Raw genomic sequence first — 17,446 nt, 5'->3', positions numbered from 1 at the left:
TGCCAGCCACGCTAAACGGCCTCTCCTGTGAAAGAAGACATGTGGACTGAGACTGAAAGCAGTTGAACTGCTTCTTGAACTGTGATCTGTCCCCCTTTAAAGTGGACATCTCCACATAAACAGGAAAGCCTAGTGGAACACTGGGTTGACGAGTGACTCCTAACATTTTCATAATCAGTGTAGGCTGAAGGACAGCGTCCTGGAAGGCCTCCGAGGCCGGCTGAGGCTGTCAGACCATGCTACTTGTGTGACGATTGCTCAGTGCTGTTCCCACTGAAACCATAGCACATGCGCTCTGAATGTTCACAGAGCTGACGCACGTGCTAATTGCCCCGATTTCGTCCTTACACATTGTATGTATGGATCAAAATAACACTCTCTGGGTCCCATTAGTAGGTACAATTACTACATTTCTACTAAAAATAAAAGGAAAAAAATTATCAACAATTCTGTCGTTCTTCAGTAACGTTTATTGTTTGTTAATTTTTTAATTGGCAGTTTCCCAAACCTGCTTCACCTGTTTCAAAACTCAGAAAAACCACGTGTGCTAGAGCAGCAGCAGAGTCACTGTGCAGCTGATAGAGCTGACTCGCCCGGGGCTTCCAAAACAGGCCCTTGCGGTGTCTCCACCATGTTTATAGATTTTGTTAAATTTGCAAAAATAAGATATTTCAACCACAAAGTTAAGACTGCCATCTCTTCTATTTTAACCTCTCCTATGTCATATTTCCCCTCTTAGCGTAACCATGAAATAGCCGTGGACATGTCTGGAATCTTGTTAAGGGTTGGCTGGGATACATTTATATGCTTTGCAGTCTCTTCCATATATTAATAGTTACATTATTGCTGGCCATCTCATTTGGGATGTCTTCTAGGAATACTCTGAATATGGTCAATTCAAAGATTAAAGAGCATTCACTCCATAGAAAACTTGAAATATGAAATCTTATAGCTCAGATATGAAAGAAACTTAGCAGTTTCCCCAGATTTGACAATTCTAAAAATTACATGGTGCTACTAATACATAGTTGAGGATGTAAAAGAAGCCTCTATAAACTGCCAAAAAGAAAAATAAAAAGGGATTTTCCATTAAAAATGTATGTGCTATGTAATTTTAAATGAGATCATGACATTATACAGATTTTTTTTTTTTGGACGGAGTTTTGCTCCTGTTGCCCAGGCTGGAGTGCAATGGTGCCATCTCAGCTTGCTGCAACCTCCACCTCCTGGGTTCAAGCGATTCTCCAGCCTCAGCCTCCCAAGTAGCTGAGATTACAGGCACCCGCCACCACACCCGGCAAATTTTTGTATTTTTAGTAGATATGGGGTTTCACCATTTTGGCCAGGCTGGTCTCAAACTCCTGATCTCGTGATCCACCCACCTCAGCCTCCCAAAGTGCTGGGATTACAGGTGTGAGCCACCGCCCCTGGCCAGTATATGGAATTTTAAATGGTATGTTTTGTAGGCACACTACATATTTCCTAAGACTACTTCAGATTATTTTTTACAGGGGAACTTAGATTTTCACACATCGTTAAATAAAAATGGATTATTTTTATTTCAAAAAAGAGGATATGTACCATCAGTAACCGTATTTGCCTATTTCCTTGATTGTACAGGGAGAAGATACCCATTATCAGAAAAAAAAATTATGCACTATATGTACCAGTTATGTAAGTCCCTGGATCATATTCACAGGTATGCTCTCGGAGATTTGACAGCTCTGAAATTAATAAAATGTGTTAACATTCAGATTCAAGAATTTGAATAAATGAAGTGTAATTCTATTTTTCCTTTATACTGAATGCAGAAATGGAATATTTCACAGAGATGTAAAACCAGAAAATATACTAATAAAGGTAAGAGCTTTTACATGAAAGCTGGGTATCAGAATAAAAGTTGAATAGAAAATCTTTCCCTGAAAGGTTTTCCCCTCCTACCAGAGGAACTTTCAGTCCATGCGGCTAGACAGCCTGTTTGTTACAGTAATTTTTTTCCCTCTCAGGTTGTAAAAAATGGTTTATTTAATAAATTCCATCAACATAACTGACTGCACCTGGAAGAAAATAATTGAAAGCACCATTTTCACACCGCAGACAAAAATGAACCCTATTCAGACGGCCGTTCAAACCTTCTAGAGGGAAATGTGGCAGAGGCAGGATTTGAGCTCAGGTCCGTCTCACTCCCAAGCCACTAAACTACCTGTGTTTAAACTGTACAATTTGCTGTTTCCCAGCACCTGTCACTGGCTGTCAGCAGAGTCCTCTGAGGCTGTGTGGCTAAAAGAGCCCTTGCTGGGCAAGCTGGCAGCATGACTGGACAGACGACTAGTGTGTGTCGTTCATTTGTAGAAGCGCCACAGGTTAACCAGTTTCCAAACCTGTAGGCATTTTGGAAATATATGTGAAACAGCCAGAATATTTGTAAACCTGTTCCACTGAATAGACATCACTTCCTCATCTGCTGGAGGCACTTTGAGGTGCTCAGAAAGCCAGTAATTTGTATTTTACAGACTACTTTAGATGCTAGTAATTTTCCTGCTGGTGCATAAATATTTGGAGTGGTTTGTATTATGATAGCCACATAATGGGATGTTACTTGTCCTTGCTTCTTTCCCCTTCCAGCAGGATGTCCTGAAATTAGGGGACTTTGGCTCCTGCCGGAGTGTCTATTCCAAGCAGCCGTACACGGAATACATCTCCACCCGCTGGTACCGGGCCCCGGAGTGTCTCCTCACTGATGGGTTCTACACGTACAAGATGGACCTGTGGAGCGCCGGCTGTGTGTTCTACGAGATCGCCAGGTAGCACCAGGCCAGGCTCCTGCCTGGTTCCTGTGGCGGAGCGGTGCGGCAGCCAGGCTCGTGCTCCTTCCTTTACAATCCAGATGTCATGGTCATTCTGGTTTTTCTTTCTGTTTTACTGTTTTTAATTTAACAGAAAATTGACTAGGCTTTCATTTTACTTGTTGTACATATTTGGCCTTGCCTGCCCTTCCCGGAGAAGAGCACCAGCCCTCAGTTGTTCTCCCTCCTGCACACCCTGGTGGTGTGGGCAGCTGCCTCCTTGGGGTTGCTGTGAGGTGCTTGATGGGGCTGCTGTGGGGAGGGGTGAGCCAGACCTCCCCTGAGAGGTGCAGTCATATTAGGTAGGGTGCCCTGGCCACAGGTGTGAGGATGAGGCACCTTCTGGCACAGTTGGACTCTAGAAAGCCCCAATCCCACCCCTCCCTGCTCCAGCCTCCAAACCCCCCACTCCCCCCCAGCCTTTGGCAAGAAGCAGTGGCCCAGGGATGAGGAGATGGGGGCCGGTCCCACTCCGAGGTGAATGGTGTTGAGTTGAAGACGTGCACAGGGGTGGAGAGCTGCACCTCTTGCTACCAGTGGGCCTCCAGGCAGGTGGCAGTGAGGTTAAGGTCTGGGGGTGCATCTGAGGGGTCAAAGTCTGGTCCCGCCTGCTCAACAGACTGCTACAGAAATGCACTTCAGGACATACTCTCCTTTGATCCAGATGGTTCATACTGGTAACTTTTCATTTTGGAAAGCTGAATGGCAATTTCACTGCAGCCAGAAGTGTCAACCAAGAGTCCCTTCCCATGAGCCCAGGTCCTGTGAGTTCATCTGGAGGGGGCAGATGTCAGGAGCACAAGGCCACCTGTATCTCACCAGCACACAAGACGGCCCACGGTGCACCAGCCACCAAACTGGGCTGAGGCACTCATCTCCCCACTTGGAGCTGTTTCCTGCTCACCCGCATTTCCTCCTCTCTCCTTTAGTCACAAGAGCCTGCCATTTTCTGGAATAGAAGCTAGGTCTACTACCAGAGCTGTATTTTTAAATATTATTTGTGGCATGTAATATGAATTGAATTTATTTATACAGGTTTAAAATCTTTATTTTTTTTTTGAGATGGAGTTTCGCTCTTGTTGCCTAGGCTGGAGTGCAATGGTGCGATCTTGGCTCACCGCAGCCTCCGCCTCCCGGGTTCCAGCGATTCTCCTGCCTCAGCCCCCCAAGTAGCTGGGATTACAGGCATGCACCACCACGCCCGGCTAATTTTGTATTTTTAGTAGAGACGGGGTTTCTCCATGTTGGTCAGGCTGGTCTTGAACTCCTGACTTCAGGTAATCCGCCTGCCTCAGCCTCCCAAAGTGCTGGGATTACAGGCATGAGCCACCGCGCCCAGCACAGGTTTAAAATCTTGTTCCCACAATTCCAAAATCTATAAAAGCTCTGGAAACCAAAAGGTTTCTGGGGACTCATTTGTTGACAAAACCTGACCTGTCTCACCCTGAATTTGTCAGCAAAACTCCCCTTGGCCGATGGGAGGCTCACTGTGGGGTTATTTATCACGGTTACTGTGAATTAGTCACATTTCACCACAGACATCATGCTGAACAGATGACGGAATGTGGATCTGTCTTTTGCCTCTTAGAAAACACATGTCGGACCTATTGGTAAAGTGGAAACAAAAGGTCAAGCACAAGGGAGAGTGGAGCCTCCCAGCAGCTAAGGTCGCTGCACACGCCAGGCTGAGTTCCTCGTGTTCCGTGTGAGCAAGTCTGCCTGGTCAAGGGGACTAGACAGAATGGAGAGACCCATGGCCATGTCCTGACTGTAGGGTCAGCTGAGAGAAAGGAAAAATAGACCCAAAGTCAGGCAAGCAAGTCAGACAGTCAGAGGAAGCAGCCCCAAGCTTATAGAATGAGGGATTTATATTGGGGAGGGGAATTTGAGGGAGTTCTTTGGTATGGCCGCATCCTGGGGTTGGTTTTTTTTTTTTTTTTTTTTTTTTGAGACGGAGTCTTGCTCTGTCGCCCAGGCTGGAGTGCAGTGGCGCGATCTGGGCTCACTGCAAGCTCCGCCTCCCAGGTTCACACCATTCTCCTGCCTCAGACTCCCGAGTAGCTGGGACTACAGGCGCCCGCCAGCACGCCCGGCTAATTTTTTGTATTTTTAGTAGAGACGGGGTTTCATTGTGTTAGCCAGGATGGTCTTGATCTCCTGACCTCGTGATCCGCCCGCCTCAGCCTCCCAAAGTGCTGGGATCACAGGCATGAGCCACCGCCCCGGCCATCCCAGGGTTGTTTGCTGGTTAATTTTGCCACATATCACCTTGTGATGTTTGTGGTAGCAACTAGATGAAGAGCAGCAACTTACAGAAGGGTGTAGGGAAAGTTTGTTTATGCTTCCCACGACCTCCTGCTGTGAGGTCTGGATGGTTTGTAATTGGGGTTTGCTTATCACAGCAAGGTCTGACAGGTGAAGTCTGCTGGCTTTACCGTGGCGCCTAGATAAAGGCTTAGAAATGTAAAGAGGCTTGAGGGAAGGGTGGACGGCACGGCACGGAGAAGGGTTGCAGAGCATTAGGGGGAGGGGTGGGCAGCACCAAGAAGCTTTTTTGGGGCAGTTTGTCCCTAACATTCCAGCCCTTTAATAGGTAATAGAAGAGGGGCGCCATTGGCGTCTGGCCACTTCTTGCTGGGAAGGGGCGATGGTTATGGGGGAAGGCTGGACAGTAGGGACTGCCGTTCTTGGAGCTGTTGGTATTCTTGGAGCAGCATCATATCTTGTATTGTATTGAAGGCTCCGATACGGTCCTGTAAAAGCTGAGTGAGAAGGCGTAGGAGACAAGGGCTGAATGCTAGAAAAAGAAGAATGGTTATGGCTGGGCCTAAGAGGGGCATTAGCCATGGAAACCAGCTACTAAAGGACCAGGAGGGCCACGCTGGCCATCGGGGGACATTTTCTTTAATTTTTTGTGCTCGGTCCTTTAGTGTTTTTACAAAATCTCGTACTAAGCCAGATTGGTTACGATAAAAGCAACACTGTTCATCTAGAAAGAGGCAGAGTCCTCCCTTTTTGGCTGTGAGTAGGTCTACGCCTCTGTGATTTTGAAGAACCGCTGCTGCTAAAGAATATTTGTGATTGGAGAGTTGTAATGGATTTGGCTATCTCTTCCAAGCTATCTGTGAGGTCTTTGGAGAGGGATTGGTAATAGGAAACAGAGGTGGTTAATCCCGCAGTCTCAGTTCCAACTCCTGTAGTTATTCCGGGGACTGCTAATAGAGGTATGAGTTGCATAGCACGGCGGTGTCGGATGCGGGTATTAACTGGGATTGGTAGGGGTTGGTCTCCTGGAGCAACATTGATTTTTGGAGTGAGGAAAACCAGGGTGCAGGTAGGTGCCTGTCCAGTTAGAGGGGAGGCAAATATAAGTTGAGGTACTGCATAGGAAAAGTATGCCTTGGCTTGGTAGACAGAACTGGTTGTGTATGCTAAAAAGATGTACTGTTTTGTTGTCCTCATGCATCCATACTCCTAGGGCCCCGGCTAGAGCTGCTGCTCTGAGTGGTTGTAAAGGGTGTTTGCTTTAGGCTGGGGGCTTTGGGTTCTTTTTTCCCAGCGTAAGAGGAAGCATTTTGTGTCCACTAAGATCCATGTGGGAGTGTTGCTGAATGTTGGGATAAGGACACAGTCGCAGGTGGCGGGTGCAGGGGTGGTGCATGGAGAGGGGAGCCAAGGGAAGAGGGATAAATGGGAGGTGTCGGCCGTTGCAGTACTCTGAGTTTTTGTTAAGGAGGTGGGAGGTGTCAAGGGCTGGGGGGCTAGATAAACGAAGCCTGTCTTTATTGTTGGTGCCTTTGAGAGTAGTCTGTTGGGTGGAGGGTTTGAGTTGTGCGGTGTAAGTTGCACAGTTTGGAATTTAGGTGGCTGAGGGGAATGCTTGAGGGTGGATGTCGCTGGCGCACAGTGGTGCTGGATAGGATAAGATTGTGTGGGTTGTTACGGTTCCTACTAATAGGCATTCATCACAGCTGTGGTAGGGCCAGGTTGCGTAAGTAGGCATGTAAGGTTGTAACACCTGGACCGAACTCGCTAGCTAACTGGGGGAGATTTTTGTTAATGCCTGTATGTCGAGTTTGAGGGGCAGTTAATGAGGATTTCAGGATGGTAGCTTACTTGGATGGAAGTCCAGTTATAGGCTGAGCAGGGGTTGCATTGTATGTTGTGGAGAGGAGGGATACGCAGAGCCAGCAGTCTCTTGCCAGAGAGGAATTGGAGTTTTTTAGTAAGGAGTGTGTGAGATTAAGTGTTCTGTGTAGGTGTTCAGGGGTTGTAGGTATTGGTTGGACTGAACGAAGGGTTGGGGTATTGATTATGAGAAGGATTAGAAAGGCAGATAGTGAGCAGAAAAATAAATAGTTCGGTTTCACCCAGAGTAAAGCCATAGAGAGAGCCTTGGAAGAAAAGGTCGATTATCCACTTGAAAAAGGCCTCCAGGGTGTCGTTCCGTGGGTGGAACCAGGAAATATCTTGTGAGAGGGCGTGAAGGAAGAGAGTGAAGCGGCAGGATAGACAAAAGCAGGGCATCTAGGGAGGATGTGGGAATGTTTGATAGTGATTGTGATTCCTGCTGTAAGGGTAACGATTAGGCAGACGGCTAAAGTGAGGGAGACTTTTGGCTGGTATTCCAATTGGAAGGAGTTACACTATATAATCCCACTGCAAACAATAGGGTAAGTATTATAATGCCTGCAATTAGGGTGTAATAGAGTGTTTCCATTAAAGGAGGCTAGTTGTAATAGTACTTTAAACCTGTTTGAGATGGATGGATTTACTGATGTGAAGTTTCTTCTGGGATGGATGTGAGGCGGAGTCAGGTTGGCCCAAGGAGTGTGCTGGAATACCAGTTAGAAGTTGGTGAGGTGCTGGTTGGAGGATCGGAGGTGGGAGCTCTCTTTAACCTGGAAAGGTGATACTAGGGGGTATGTCCTGAGAGTTTGGCTGCAGTAGGGGTTGTAAGTGTCACACACGTCCATGTGAAAAGACCACCAAACAGGCTTTGTGTGAGCAACAAGGCTATTTATTTCACCTGGGTGCAGGCGGGCTGAGTCCGAAAAGAGAATCATCGAAGGGAGATAGGGGTGGGGCCGTTTTAGAGGATTTGGGTAGGTAGTGGAAAATTACAGTCAAAGGGGGTTGTTCTCCAGTGGGCAGGGGCAGGCGGAGGGGGTCACAAGGTGCTCAGTTGGGGAGCTTCTGAGAAAAGGAATTTCACAAGGAAATATCATCAGTTAAGGCAGGGACCGGCCATTTTCACTTCTTTTGTGATTCTTCACTTGCTTCAGGCCATCTGGATGTATATGTGCAGGCTTGGGCTTAGAGGCCTGACATTCCTGTCTTCTTATATTAATAAGAAAAATAACATAAAATAGTATTGAAGTGTTGGGGCAGTGAAAATTTTGGGGGGGTGGTATGGAGAGATAATGGGCGATGTTTCTCAGGGCTGCTTCGAGTGGGATTAGGGGTGGCGTGGGAACCTGGAGTGGGAGAGATTCAGCTGAAGGAAGATTTTGGGGTAATGGGTGGTATTGTGGGGTTCTTAGAAGGAGCATTTGTCATATAGAATGATTGGTGATGGCCTGGATGTGGTTTTTTATGAATTGAGAGCTAAACGGAAGACACAAGGTCCAAATAAGAGAAGGAGAAAAACAGGTATTAAAGGACTAAGAATTGGGAGGACCCAGGACATCCAATTAGAGAGTGCGCAAGGGGGTTCAGTGTAATTACTTGCTTGGTTGGTGAGTTTTTGGGCTCTATCCTTGACAGAGTCCTCCTTTTTAAGTTGGAGGCTGAGCTCGGGGAGGTGTGTTTTTAAAAGACCATTAGTCTGTTCCATTCTACTTTTCTTGAAGATTGAGGATGGTAAGGGGTATGAAGGTTCCACTGAATACCAAGAGCCTGAGAAACTGCTTGGGTGATTTGACTAATAAAGGCCAGTCCGTTATTGGACTGTATAGAGGTGGGAAGGCCAAACCGAGGAATTATGTCTGACAGAAGGGAAGAAATGACCACGGTGGCCTTTTTTTGACCTTGTGGGAAAGGCCTCTACCCATCCAGTGAAAGTGTCTATCTAGACCGAGACGTATTTTAGTTTCCTGACTCAGGGCATGTGAGTAAAGTCAATTTGCCAGTCCTGGGCAGGGGCAAATCCCTGAGCTTGATGTGTAGGGAAGGGAGGGGCCCTGAACAATCCCTGAGGAGTAGTAGAACAGCAGATGGAACACTGAGAAGTGATTTCCTTGAGGATAGATTTCCATGATGGAAAGGAAATGAGAGGTTCTAAGAGGCAGACTAGCAGCTTATAACCTACATGGAAGAGGTTATGAAATGACGACAGAATAGAATGGGCCTGTGAGGCTGGAAGGAGATATGTTCCTTAGTCCAAGAACTATTTGCCTTGTGTGGGAAGAGATTGATAGGTGGAAGTTTCAGTGGTGGAGTAGGTGGGAGTGACCGATGAGAAGGAGAAAAACTGCCATGAGGGATAGAAGTTGGAATGCTAGCTGCTTCTTTAGCTACCTTATCAGCATAAGCGTTGCCCTGAGCAGTGGGGTCTGATGCCTTTTGATGGCCCTTGCAGTGAATGACTACAGCTTCCTTTGGAAGTAAAGCGACCTTGAGAAGTATTTTTATTAAAGAGGCATTAATGATGGAGGACCCTTGTGTAGTGAGGAAACCTCTTTCAGCCCATATAACAGCATGGTGGGGCAGGATATGGAAGGCATGTTTAGAGTCAGTATAAATATTGATGCGTAGTTCCTTTGCAAGAGTGAGGGCTTGAGTTAAAGCAATGAGTTTGGCTTGCTGAGAGGTAGTGGAGAGGGCAGAGCAGTAGCCTCAATGATAGATGTGGAAGATACTATAGCATAGCCTGCCTTTGCTGGTAAGTGGTGATTAGGCCTGGTGGAACTGCCATGGATAAACCAAGTGTGATCAGGGTGAGGAACAGGAAAGAAGGAAATATGGGGAAATGGAGTGAATGTCAGGTGGATCAGAGAGATACAGTCATGGGGGTCAGGTGTGGTATCTGGAATAATGTGGGAGGCCGGATTGAAGTCTGGGCCAGGAACACTGGTAATTGTGGGAGACTCAACAAAGAGTGAGTACAGCTGAAGGAGCCAGGGAGCAGAAAGTATATGCATCAGGTGTGAGGAAGAAAATAGATTTTGGAAGTTATGAGGGCTGTAGAGAGTGAGTTGAGCATAGTTTGTGATTTTGAGGGCCTCTAAAAGTGTTAGGGTGACGGCAGCTGCCGCACAGAGACATGATGGCCAGCCTAAAACAGTAAGATCAAGTTGTTTGGACAAAAAGGATACAGGGCACGGTCCCGGCTCTTGTGTAAGAATTTCAACTGCACAGCCCTGCACTTCGGCTCTGTGTAATGAAAAAGGGTTGGGATGAGTTAGGGAGAGCTAGTATGGGAGCAGCTTCCAGGGCTGTTTTTAAGGAACGGAAAGAGGAATGGGGAAAGGATTTAGGATCTATGTGGTCAGCTAGGTTTTCTTTTGTGTTTATGTAATGGTTTTGTTAGGATGGCAAAACCAGGTATTTAAAGGTGAAAGTATTTAACCATGCCCAGGAAGGAAAGGAGTTGTTTTGTAGAAGGGGTTGGGGTTTGGGAGATTAGCTGGACATGATTAGCAGGGAGGGCATGTGTGTTTTGATGAAGAATTATGCCAAGATAGGTAACGGATGAGGAAGAAATTTGGGTTTGACTGAAGTAATGGGGGCTGTCCATGAAGCCTTGCAGCAGTACAGCCCAGGTAATTTGCTGAGCCTGATGGGTGTCAGGGTCAGTCCAAGTGAAAGCAAAGAGTGGCTGGGATGAAGGGTGCAAAGGAATAGTAAAGAAAGTATGTTTGAGACCCAGAACAGAATAATGGGTTGTGGAGGGGTTGTGGAGGGGAGGTATTGAGGATAGGAGAGTATATGGGTTTAGCACTACAGAGTGGATAGGCAAAACAATTTGGTTGATAAGATGCAGATCCTGAACCAACTTGTAAGACTTGTCCGGTTTTTGGACAGGGAAAATGGGGGAATTGTAAGGAGAGTTTATAGGCTTTAAAAGGCCATGCTGTAACAGGTGAGTGATAACAGGCTTTAATCCTTTTAAAGTGTACTGTGGGATGGGATATTGGCGTTGAGCGGGTTAAGGGTGATTAGGTTTTAATGGGATAGTAAGGGGTGTGTGATCAGTTGCCAGGGAGAGAGTAGAGGTGTCCCATACTTGTGGATTAAGGTGGGGAGATACAAGGGGAAGATGTGAAGGAGGCTTTGAACTGAGGAAAAGGGCAGCAATGAGGTGTGGCTATAGTCTAGGAATAGTCAGGGAAGCAGATAATTTAGTTAAAATGTCTCGACCTAATAAGGGAGCTGGGCAGGTGAGGATAACTAAAAAGGAGTGCACAGAAGAATGTTGTCCGAGTTGGCACCAGAGTTGGGGAGTTTTAAAAGGTTTAGAAGCCTGGCCGTCAATACCCACAATTGTGGAGGCAAGGGAAAAGAAGGTAATGTGGAGTGGGTAAGCTCCGTATTGATTAAGAAGGGGATGGACTTACCCTCCACTGTAAGAGTTACCCAAAGCGTCTGTGATGGTCCAGGAGGCTTCCGAGGCAATCAGGTAGTGTTAGTCTTCAGCCGCTAAAGCCGAGAAGATCTGGGAAGGAGTCAGTCAGAGAGCCTTGGGCCAGAGTTCCAGGGACTCTGGGAGTGGCTGCTGGGCGAGTTGGACAGTCCGATTTCCAGTGGGGTCCTGCACAGGACATCTGGGACATGGCTTAGGAAGAATTCTGGGCTGTGGGCATTTCTTGGCCCAGTGGCCAGATTTCCGGCGCTAGAAGTAAGATCCTTGGGGAGGCAGTTCTGGAGGAACGCCTGGCCACTGCGGTTCAGACGTTTGGAAGTTCTTGTGTCCTGGAGATGTGGCTGGGGTTTGTCTCACAGTGGAGGCAAGGAATTGCAATTCAGAAATTCATTGCTACTTGGCTGCCTCTACTCTATTATTGTACACCTTGAAGGTGAGGTTAATTAAGTCCTGTTGTGGGGTTTGAGGGCCGGAATCTAATTTTTGGAGCTTTTTCTAATGTCAGGAGCAGATTGGGTAATAAAATGCCTATTGAGAATAAGATGGCCTTCTGGCCCCTCTGGGTCTAGGGCAGTAAAGCATCTAAGGGTTGTTGCCAAACGGGCCATGAACTGGGTTGAGTTTTTATATTTGATGAAAAAGAGCCTAAACACTGATTTGGGAGAGGTCAGATAAAGAAAAAGGAGCATTAACCTTGGCTAAGCCTTCGGCTCCAGCCACCTCCTTAAGAGGAAATTGTTGAGCAGGTGCGGGAGGGCTAGTCTCCCCACGTGAAACTGTAAGCTGGACCCTGTGTGAGGATGGGAGGTGATTAAGGGATTATAGGGTGGGGGAGTGGAGGCTGAGGAAGAATTGAGACCTGGCTCAGCCTGGCGAGGATTAGCCTGGGGAGGAAGGGAGAGGTCAGATGGGTCTGTAGAAAAGGATTCAAAGGACTCAGAGCTTGGAGTGGAGACTGAAGGAATAGACAGGAGAGAAAGAAGAAAGATTTGGGATGAGTTGCATTGGGAGCAGAGACCAGGGAGGGACCGATGTGTAAAAGAATGCCTGGATGTCAGGCACCTCAGACTATTTGCCCATTTTTTGACAAAAATCATCCAGGTCTTGTAAAATGGAGAAATCAAAAGTGCCATTTTCTGGCTGTTTAGAACCATTATCGAGTTTGTATTGGGGCCAAGTGGTGTTGGCGAAGACACTTAGGTTTTAGGTCAGGCAAGAGTTGAAGAGGTTTTAAGTTTTTGAGAATACAGCCTAAGGAAGAAGAAGGGGGAATGGAGGGTGGAAGGTTGCCCATAGTGAAGCAGGCAAGCCCAGAGAAAAGAGAGGGTAGAGACACAGATAAGGAGGGTGGTGAGCAGCCAAAGCAGGCATCCCCGCAGTTGACTTGCCACCAAGGGAATGTGGGTGAATGACCAAGGCAGGCATCCTCGCGGTGATCAGACACCAATGGAGTGTGGGTGAATAATCAGGCAGGCGTCCCCGCAGTGATTAAACACCAAGAGAAGACTGTCTTCCCGAGTCTGTGACTGGTGCTGGAGTTTTGAGTCCACGGATAAAATGTGTCTCCTTCGTCTCCACTAGAGAGGAAAAAGAACTGGAATTGGAAGAACAGGGAGACTGAAGGGTAGCAAGAGAGGCTGGAGAAGAGAGTGAAAAGACCGCTTACCTGATTTGAAATTGATGAGATGTTCCTTGGGCTGGTTGGTCTGAGGACCCGAGGTTGTAGGTGGATCTCCTCATGGAGTGAGGGCAAGGACAGGGGACTCGTCTCCCGAAGGAGTCCTCCTGTCCCGGGTTTCGGCACCAAATGTCACGCGCGTCCCTGTGAAGAGACCACCAAACGGGCTTTGTGTGAGCAACAAGGCTGTGTATTTCACCTGGGTGCAGGCGGGCTGAGTCCGAAAAGAGAGTCAGGGAGGGGAGATAGGGGTGGGTCGTTTTATAGGATTTGGGTAGGTAGTGGAAAATTACAGTCAAAGGGGGTTGTTCTCTGGCGGGCAGGGGCTAGGGGATCACAAGGTGCTCAGTGTGGAAGCTTCTGAGCCAGGAGAAGGAATTTCACAAGGTAATGTCATCAGTTAAGGCAGGGCTGGCCATTTTCACTTCTTTTGTGATTCTTCACTTGCTTCGGGCCATCTGGATGTATACTGCAGGCTTGGGCTCAGAGGCCTGACAGTAAGGATGACCTGGAAAGGGCCTTCCCATTTTGGTTTAAGGCTGGTTGGGTTAAGGGTTTTTTTTTGTTTGATTTTTGTTTTTTGTTTTGAGACAGAGTCCTGCCCTGTTGCCAGGCTGGAGTGCAGGGCACAATCTCAGCTCCCTGCAACCTTTGCCTCCCAGGTTCAAGTGATTCTCCTGCCTCAGCCTCCCGAGTAGCTGGGACTACAGGTGCCTGCCACCATGCCCGGCTAATTTTTGTATTTTTAGTAGAGAAGGGGTTTCACCATGTTGGCCAGGCTGGTCTCAATCTCTTGACCTTGTGATTCACCAGGCTTGGCCTCCCACTGTACTGGGATTACAGGCGTGAGCCGCTGCGCCCAGCCGGGTTAAGGGTTTTTAGAAAAACATGTTCTCCTGGTAGGAGGGTCTGGTCAGCGAGGCCTTTATGTGGTGTTGGGAGGGCCTGGCGTGCCTGTTTGCAGAGGAGATGGCGGATGAGGGAGAGTGCTGGGAGGTATTCTCCCAGTTGAGAATCAGAAGGAGGCCTGTTTTGTAAGAGGAAAGGGCATCCATACATTAATTCAAATGGGCTGAGGAAGGAGGGTGCCTTTGGGCTGGCTCTGACGCTGGCTAGAGCTATGGGTAGGAGGGAAGTCCAGGGCCTCTGGACTTCTAGAGTGAGTTTGATTAACTGAGTGTTAAGGTTTCCATTTGCCCTTTCGACTTTTCCTGATGATTGGGGTCGATATGGGATATGGAGGTGCCACTGGATGCCGAGGGACCGGGAGAGCTGTTGGGTGATTTGGGAAATGAAGCCAGGGCCATTGTCTGATTGATTGGAGCGAGGGAGACCAAAGCTAGGGATGATTTCTCTTGTGGGGATCTGGGAGACTACTGCAGCTTTTTCTGAAGAGGTAGGAAATGCCTCCACCCACCCAGAGAAGATGTCTATAAGAGTGAGAAGTAGTCTTGTGTTTTTGACGGGAGGCATGTAGGCGAAGTCTATTTGCCAGTCTTCCCCTGGGAGTGTTCCTCTTAGCTGGTGTGTAGGAATAGATGGGGAATGGAGGGCTCCTTGAGAGGAGGTGACAGAACATATATGACATTTTGAAGTTATACTTTTTAGTGAGGTAAATAGGTGAGGGGAGAAGAAATATGGGCGGAGGAGGAGATATAGGGGACATGCACCAATATGGAAGGATTGGTGGAGAGATGTCAGGATTTTGTCGGTTTGGCCCTGGGGAAGGTCTAGCTTCTGGTCCTTATCTATCCAGTCCCCCTGGAGGAAGGCTCCTTGTAGTAATGAGGCTTTTTCAGTGGGGGGTACTGAGGTTGGACTGCAGGGGTAATGAGGAGGAGGGAGGCAGGAGCGGAAGAAAGGGAGGCTTCTTTTGCTGCCCCATTGGTCTTTCTGTTGCCTCTTGAGATTTTATCTGTTCCTGTGTGATGTCCCCAACAGTGTATAACTCCTGCCTCAGTTGGGAGATGTGCGGCTTGAAGGAGTTGGTAAATAAGGGGGCGGTTAGTGATAGGGTCACTTTGGCAGTAAGGAATCCCCTCTCTTGCCAGATGGTGGCGTGGGAATGAAGAATGTGATATACATCTTTGGAGTCTGTGTAAGTGTTGACTCGTTTGCCTTTGGAAAGGGTTAGGGCTCTGGTGAGAGCTATGAATTCTGCTTTTTGAGAGGAGGTTCCTGGAGGTAGGGGCTTAGCTTCAATTGCTCGGTCAAGGGAAACAACTGCATACCCAGCAATTTTGGGGGAGCCAGTGAGCCCAGAAGGGGGGCCATCTATAAATAGCTGGTCATCGGGGTTGGTGAGAGGCTCGGAGGAAATGTTAGGAAAGTGTGGCTGCAGGTGATCTAGGACGTCAGTGCAAGAATGAGTAGGAAGGGAAGAAGATACAGGGAGTAAGGATGCTGGGTTGAAGGGAGCACTTTTGGCAAGACCGAATTCAGGATTTTTGATAGAGGGCATGGAGTAATTGAATCCGGAAAGGAGGGAGCCTCATGCTCGGGAGGAGAGGAGATCCTGTAGATTATGAGGACTGTAGATGGTGGTATTTTGACTGAATGTTAGTTTCCTGCTTAGAGCTAAAGTGGCCGCTGCTGCTAGCATTCTAAGACAGGTTGGCCATCCTCTGACTGTGTTGTCTAACTGTTTAGAGAGGTAGGCTACAGGGGCAAAGGAAGGAGGGTCTCCTTTCTGTTGCCCTAAGACACCGAGGGCTATTCCTCGTCTTTCGGCAGTATAGAGTGTGAGAGGTTGGGAGATACCAGGTAAGGACAGAGCTGGTGCAGTGACAAGAGCGGTTTGAAGTTTGCAGAAGTTGGGGAGTATGCTACGTGAGGGATTTAGAGGCTCACTGAGAGGGCCTTTGGCTGCTTCATAGAGCTGGTGAGCTAGGAGGGCAAAGTTGGGAATCCATATTCTAAAAAAGCCTGCTAGTTCTAGGAAGGAAAGAACTTCGCTTTTGGAGGAGGGCGAGGGCAGATTATCTATTAGTGCTGCTAGGGCAGGGGTCGTAGCCCGGGTCCCAGGGGAAAGTTGAACTCCTAGGTAAGTTACTATGGAGGTGGAAAGTTGAGCTCCGGAGGGAGAGACTCTATACCCTTTGATGGAGAGAAAGTTTTAAGAGAGTAACTGTGTGAGTTTGAGAGTCTTCTAGAGAGGGGCTGCAAAGGAGAAGATTGTCCACGTATTGAAGGAGACGGCTAGGGAAAAGGTTTAAGGAAGTGAGATCTTGAGCTAAAGCTTGTCCAAAGAAATGAGGGTTATCTCTGAAGCCTTGAGGGAGGACAGTCCAGGTTAGTTGTTGTGACTGGAGGGTGTCAAGGTCGGTCCAGGTGAAAGCAAAGAGGTTTTGGGAATCAGGGTGCAGGGGAATAGTAAAAAAGTCATCTTTTAGGTCAATAGCAGTGTAGCAGGTGGTGTTGGAGGGAATGAGACAGAGAAGTGTATAGGGGTTAGGGACTATGGGATGAATAGGAAAGACAGCCTGACTGATGGCTCGGAGGTCTTGCAGGAGTTGGTATGAGCCGTGTGATTTTTTAACCGGGAGGGTGGCGGTGTTATATGAAGAACGTGTTGGCCTAAGAAGACGGCGTGAACAGAGCTTGTTTGTGATGGGCTGTAAGCCTTTTTGGTGGGTTAGGGAGATAGGGTTTTTGGGGATGCTGGGAAATTTAGAGAGGTCTTTTAACTGGATTTTGATGGGGTCATGGTGAGCAGCTAGGGAAGGGGTGGTGGTGTCCCACCCTATTGGGTTTACAAAAGAGGTGGGAAGTGGGTACTGGGGAGAGGAGTCAGGGGCTGGACTCGCAGAGAGGAGTAGGAGGGACTCCGGTTGAGGGAGGGAGAAAAAGATGATAGAAGCTTTGAATTTGGCCAAAATTTGAATTTGAATTTGGCTTTGAATTTGGCCTAGGATGGGGGTAAGGCAACGAGGCATGGATAAGGAAAGAGTGTGGGAAAACAGTATCAAACAGAGAGCAAGTAAGGGGTCTGGTGGCGCGTGGACGCAAGATGAGTCCATCAGCCCCCACAACTGAGACCTGAGAGGGATGAGTGGGTCCTGAACATTCAGGCAAAGCTGAGTAGGTGGCCCCGCTATCAATTAAAAAAGAGATCGGCTTACCTGCTACTCGCAGAGTTACCCTGGGCTCCAATGCAGTGATGGCAGATGGGGCCGGGGGCCCTGGGCCCGGTCAGTCCTCAGTGGCTAGGCCGAGGAGCTGCGGGAATGCAAGCGGTTCTTCACTTTTTGTCTTGTTAAAGGGGTGGTGGCTCTGAGGAGCAGGCTTGTCTGTCTGTCGAGAGGACAGTCGGACTTCCAGTGGCCTGTCTGCTGGCAC

The 17,446-nt window shown here is 48.0% G+C and overlaps 1 protein-coding gene across 27 annotated transcripts in view; it reads left to right on the top strand.

Moving 5' to 3' along the window:
- Positions 1-17,446, top strand: part of MOK (MOK protein kinase) — an 85,704-nt gene that overhangs the window by 52,533 nt on the left and 15,725 nt on the right. For 10 of the 27 annotated variants that reach the window (XM_009428397.4, XM_054665726.2, XM_016925785.3 and 7 more), the window contains 3 exons: positions 1,621-1,699; positions 1,812-1,860; positions 2,626-2,804. In XM_009428397.4, coding sequence (XP_009426672.1) covers positions 1,621-1,699; positions 1,812-1,860; positions 2,626-2,804 — 307 coding nt within the window. 27 annotated transcript variants of the gene reach the window in all.

The sequence above is a fragment of the Pan troglodytes genome, chromosome 15 (genome assembly GCF_028858775.2).
Source record: "Pan troglodytes isolate AG18354 chromosome 15, NHGRI_mPanTro3-v2.0_pri, whole genome shotgun sequence".
NCBI classification, from domain to species: Eukaryota; Metazoa; Chordata; class Mammalia; order Primates; family Hominidae; genus Pan; species Pan troglodytes.
This window is presented reverse-complemented; position numbering and strand designations above follow the sequence as displayed.